The sequence below is a fragment of the Gigantopelta aegis genome, chromosome 2 (assembly GCF_016097555.1).
Source record: "Gigantopelta aegis isolate Gae_Host chromosome 2, Gae_host_genome, whole genome shotgun sequence".
Lineage (NCBI taxonomy): Eukaryota > Metazoa > Mollusca > Gastropoda > Neomphalida > Peltospiridae > Gigantopelta > Gigantopelta aegis.
In genome coordinates this window covers 40,278,881-40,284,880 of record NC_054700.1, presented here as the reverse complement: position 1 = coordinate 40,284,880, position 6,000 = coordinate 40,278,881, and the positions used below count along the sequence as shown (strand labels likewise).

Sequence of the window (6,000 nt, the reverse complement as noted above, 5' to 3'; positions counted from 1 at the left end):
GTACTGATACACACACTCATGTACTGATACACACACACGTACTGATACATATACACGTACTGATACACACACATACCACACATACATGTATACACACCACACACACACACACATACATACATACATACATACACAAAGACACATGCTGACGTTTATTTCAAATTAGGCCTAATGCATGCACAACTTATAAAATATAATTCGGATTTATCATTTATGTATGGAGTAATGTCCCTTATACCTGCCTCTTTTATTTTAAAGAACATTTTAACTACAATTACCCACAATACATTTCATCTGTTGTCTGAAATTGATGTCGATAGCAAAATGATTTATTCAAAATAGTAGTTATTATAGTGAATCCCTTTTACTGAAAAATAGTACTTATGGTGTTAAACATTAGTCCGAATAAGGGCCATAGTTTCCAACTATGTAAAACGTATATAACATTTAGGCAATACAATACCAAGGTTACACCTGTTGTTGGGAAACTCCGAACCGAAGGTGACGTCACAGTCGCAGATTGAACCCAGAAAGAACAAATAATAAATTGACTAGCTAATACTATGGATGGCGATGATGACTATTTGCAAGACGAGCTTGGAACGGAAAGTTCCCAAAGTGATGATGATGAGCTTCCCATGGAAATGGAGAACGCGGAATCCGCGTCAATTCATGATCGTCATGACGATGAAGAATTTCAGTACGAAGTTTTAACAGCTGATCAAATTGTCCAGTTTATGGTAGACTGTATAAAAGAAGTAAATGCAGTTGTTCAGGTATGTGTCTGGTGCTGTTACCTAGTACTGGTTTATAACTTTGCTCATGTGAAGCTCAGTATATTCACATCCAGAAGCAGGTCCCAAAACAGGATACGTGAATTTAATCTGACATATACCCATCATATGTAGATGAGGGAGGAGTTAATTGCCCCCACTCCAACTCCATTTAAAAATGTGTTGGCCAGATTGTTGCTCCACCCCTGCCCCTTGAAGGGTAAATTAATAGCTCCCCATCCATCCCATTTCTGCATCTTGTAACACCTACATGTATGGATGAGTAATATATCTAATAATAATCCTGTGACCACAAGTATTGAATGACCAAATAATTAAATGTTGTCTCAGTATAAATTAATCAGTCTGATTGAAATGAAATCTTTCTATCACCAGACCTTTTCAGTCCTCTTCATTGTGACTGTTTTGGCGTATATGCATCCATTTCTTTTTTTAATTTGGCAAACAAAACATTTCATATCTATAGATATGAAAAATAGAAGTAGACACCATCTGGCTTCTAGATGAAAAAGTCAACATTAAGGGCTTCTTTGTTCATAGATGGGACATAAGCCACCACCTTTTTCTTTCCAGGTGAGATGTTCTGTGAAAAGAATGCTACTGGTTTTTTCAGTTGAGTACCTTATTTAATTTCAGATTCCAGCTACCATTACAAGAATTTTGTTGAATCATTTTCGATGGGACAAGGAAAAGCTCATGGAAAGGTAGCTGTACAAATATAAATCAATATAATGTTCAAAGATGAGGAACTGCGAGTATGACAGACCTACAGATTTTTTTATTTTTTTTTACTTTTCTACTGGATTAATATACTCCTAACCCAAGAATGTTTCCTAACATTTTGTAAAGAGTTTTCATACTTTTGAATTTGTCAAAGGAACAACCAGAGTTAAGTTTAAAAGAACAAAAAAGTAAAGAAAAAAATAAATCACTGATTCAGGCCTATGAGAATGAATATTTGTTTAACCCATTTATGGGTTGTGCAAAAATAAATTAAGGTAACCTATTTCAGACCTTTTCTTTTAAGGTGCACGAGTGTAATCGCACTCGTACAGCGTACGTAATTTCAATTTGGCGAGTGTGAAAAATAACGCACGTTACACTTAACAAAATTGCATATAAAAAAAGTATATTGATTGCCACCAATTACCTTATGTAGCTGATAAAAAGATCTATTTAATAATACCAGGAATAAAAAAAAATGTGACGTGAATAGTAGTGTCCATGCAAGCTTTTAATATATGACTAGTACTTAACTTTGCTGTGCAAATCGGAAAACATTGGTTTAATAAACATCTTTGAATATGTACCAATCCGATCTAAATTCCTTTGCTTATTTAATTTATTATTAGAAACAGTCCACTTTTGTAAGGTAATAGATCACAACGTCTGATGAGGCCAAATCATTTATACTGGTCATATTGTTATAAATGAAAAAGAAAGGAATTGAATTAAATAGTGGCTTCTGTAGCCTACACAAATGAACTCGTTATGGAAGTCAGCGAAGTCGGTAAAATTGTCTCAATTAGTTCATAACTGTTAGGTCTACAAAGATTATGTGAGGCCCTGAAAATGGCATGCATGTAACTTTCTACTCTTTAAAAAAGAAATGAAATTTAGACAAAGACAATTCAGAAGTGGACGGAATAATAAAAAGAAGGGGGGGGGGGAATGATAATAGGTATGTATGAATAAAAAAATTTATGTCTATTATTTTTCTTTTTTTATCCTTAAAAAAAAATCAAATAAAACTTAATTTAAATATTTGTATTTCATCCAGAGGTTAATGAATGTGTAGGGGTACCGATTTTCCACAAATCTTGAACAGAATTTACAATTTTCCGAGTTGTCAAATAAAATGCCAACTTTTGTGGTCAAATAATAGATTTATTTTTTTATTTATTAATATACATACATTGTTTTTCTGCTTAATTGATCATTTGAACAATTAAGGCACAACAAAATATGTTACTATATGACAATATGTAAACACACGTTTTCCAACATTGTTGGCCACTATTTTGTTTTTATCGCTCAACTCTGTTCGGTTTTATTCAGTTGCCTGTAAATCAATGCAAGAGTTCATGCAAGCATTTTATATAAATTAATCAATTACACTTCAACACTGCATCTTTTCACCAAACATTGAAGACGGGAGTACCGAATTCTTAAAGGTAAATATGACTTTTTTTTAAAGCTATGTATACTAGAGTAGATAAAGTACAGTTCCTTTAGAATAAGGGGAACTGGCCCAAACATTATCTACATTCTTTCATCTTTTTATATATTTGTTTTACATTACAAATTCCACTCATTTTAATTACAAATTTCAATCAACCTTTTTATTTTTACTTGCAAATGGTGGGTCTATGCAGTAGAATACATCACTGCTTATTACACCAAAATCATGTCTGGGATTTAGTTTTTTATGCATCGTCTCAGACTCAAAATTCATTATTTAATTGCAATTTATATGGCCAACAATAACTTTTCTATGTTATCACAGAACTTTTATTAGCATTTTACAAAACAAATATGAACCAGAATTTTAATATTAAAAGTATTTGACCAAGTTCATACATCAAAGTTTATTTTTATAAATAAATCATTCAGTCAGGGGTGGGGAAAAGCCCTTTTGTCCCGGTCTGGGACCGATTCACAATCTCTGAGACCGAAATTATTTTTTAAAAATGTGTGTTTGCTGGTCCCACTTTTTCATTCTTGTCAGTCCGAGCACTTGTCCGTTTCTATTATTGGAACAAATTCCTATCCGTCAATTGGATCGGCCTGCCCAGACATCGGTATCTTGTGCATGATTTAAAATAATAATAAATAAATAGTGGTCAAACTGACTGGTGTTACAGACGTCTTTGATTTTAAAGTCTGCCATAAGTAGGACTTATAATAGTATCAATCCACTGCCACAAGGCTAGACATTTGTCAAAGCCGCTGAGCTGGTCACGAGATTAAACGGACGTTAACAATAGCACCATTCTTGGTGAGAAAGCTACCAAGGTATGACACTCCAATTAAAACAAAGGACTCAGAGTTTGCAATTGGTCACAATCAACACTTGTCAACGCCTGTGTACGGAGCTCTGTCGGGTCGAGTGTCCGAGTCCGAGGCAAGAGGCTTTTGTGAAATACAAACTGCTTGAAATAGCATAAAATATACTGAAATAATCTATAAATGTATTTCTTGTTGACTCTTCAGTGTAGTGTATCAATAATTATAAAGGACTTTAAAATAATAAAAAAAGGTTTCCATCTTTTTTTGTTACAAGTGGGAGTGAGCTGGAATAGCTAAACCTCGCTAGAGCCAGTAGAGGTCAAATGTCATCCAATCGGCGACGTTATTAATTGTATTGTCTAAATGTGTGCTAGCTCAAGTTGTTCAATGGTGTTATTGTTTATTAATTTTTAGGACACAGTACTGAATACTCGTATTTTTTATACATATAATATGTGAGTTAAAATGCGTAACTTTTATTCCTTTTTTCATATTTATTCCATTATGTAAAATATATACAATTTGTTTTTTTCGCTGATGTGATCAAACATTTTGTTTTTCTTTCATGTTTTGATGTTTATCATTTCTTGTTCATGATTCAAGATAAAAATATACAAATGCCACTATGATTTTGTTTTTAAAACACTATTTGGCAAATATCACCTTTAAATGATTTTATAATTTTTATTTGTATTCCTTTCTTCTTCCCCCCCCCCCGTAGTGATGACATCATGTGGGACCGATTAGCAATTTTATGTTTATATATGTATATACATTTACCTATATTTTTTCCTAAAAGGTTCTCTTATGCATACTCGAACCCATAAACTGATCTGCTGGCAGGGTCATGGATTTTTATTAAAGTGACCACAAATGAAATTCATTCTTCCTGTGTTATTATTTTAACTGTTTTTAAATTCCTGACATTCGTGATATGTGTTTTAATATCTCCCTCTCCCCCCTTTGTTCCAACACATGAATGTGAATTCTAGTAATTATTAATTAATTTGAATGTATATTTTATAATCAATTAAAAAGAGATTAAGACATTCTAAGTTCTTAATGTATATTTCCGAAAATTATTTATATTTTTCCCAATGTGTTGAGAATGTATTAAAAGTACCTAGTAATAACCTCTGTTTTAGATCTCTTTGGTTCCATTTTGATTTTAATTAATATTTATATGTCTGTCTTTTCAGAATACCTAAATTTGGCAGTAATCTTTGGATCCTGGTGAAAGATGACTGAACCAATGAAAATTTGGCTTCACCCTTTATATAGAATAGCTGTCATATTTGTACCATTATATTAAATAAATGTATCAATGTACTTCTTTATATCAAGGAAGAATGTTTATTAAATACTACTGAAAATGCATAGCAGTCCAAAAGTTTTACCTGACTATTTCTGAAGATATAAACAGAATTTTAGTTCAGTAAACGGAAAACACATTTTATAAGCGTAATTGGCAATTTTTATAAGCGGAAAATCAACACTCCTAAATGTACATCTGTTCTTTATATATGTATATCTGTACAAAATATAGTAACAGTAATCAATGATTATAGCGGACTATTTAATTTTTGTTTGTTTCAATACGTTTGTTAGAAAGTCACAGACCATGTAACTAGAACATTTGATGCACCTATTGACCAATCAGAGCTATTGGTGTCAGATTATTTTTACTCTTTGGAACTCTTGCTGCACGCACACCCGTGTCTACTTAATAACTTGTAACATTGTTTCGCATTTATGATGATGTCTAAAATTATGGGGTTTTTTAGATTAATTTTATTATGGCATTCCATGTTTGAAATAAAATCCTTTGTAATGACAGATTTTGTCGGAGGTTGTATATTTTTTATTAACAACATTGGGATCGTTCTAGGTCAATAACGTAACGCTGACTTAACATAGATGTAGTGGTAGGTCAAATGATGCATTACAAAATGTTGAGGTGGGAGACTGGTTGCATAATTGTTGAATTAAAAATGCCACATGAATGTCAATGCCCCAACCGACACTATCAACTGAACTAATCGTAAGCCTACGTTAACGACTTACTTAAAAAATAAAAATAACATGAGGGATCTAATGCAGTCGGTAGTGCAAATCTGATGATGCTTTGGTCATAGTTATAATTGAACCACCTCGAAACCAGTGTTTTTTTCCCCATCCCAAGTATCATAATCATGTT

The 6,000-nt window shown here is 32.6% G+C and overlaps 1 protein-coding gene across 1 annotated transcript in view; it reads left to right on the top strand.

The window, feature by feature from the left end:
• The first annotated feature begins 289 nt into the window (after positions 1-289).
• LOC121385443 (E3 ubiquitin-protein ligase arih1-like) overlaps positions 290-6,000 on the top strand; it is a 34,096-nt gene continuing 28,385 nt past the window's right edge. Inside the window, exons 1-2 of the mRNA XM_041516129.1 lie at positions 290-776; positions 1,431-1,498. Of these exons, the coding sequence (XP_041372063.1) occupies positions 564-776; positions 1,431-1,498 (281 nt within the window). The 5' untranslated portion in view covers positions 290-563. The remainder of the gene's footprint in view (positions 777-1,430; positions 1,499-6,000) is intronic.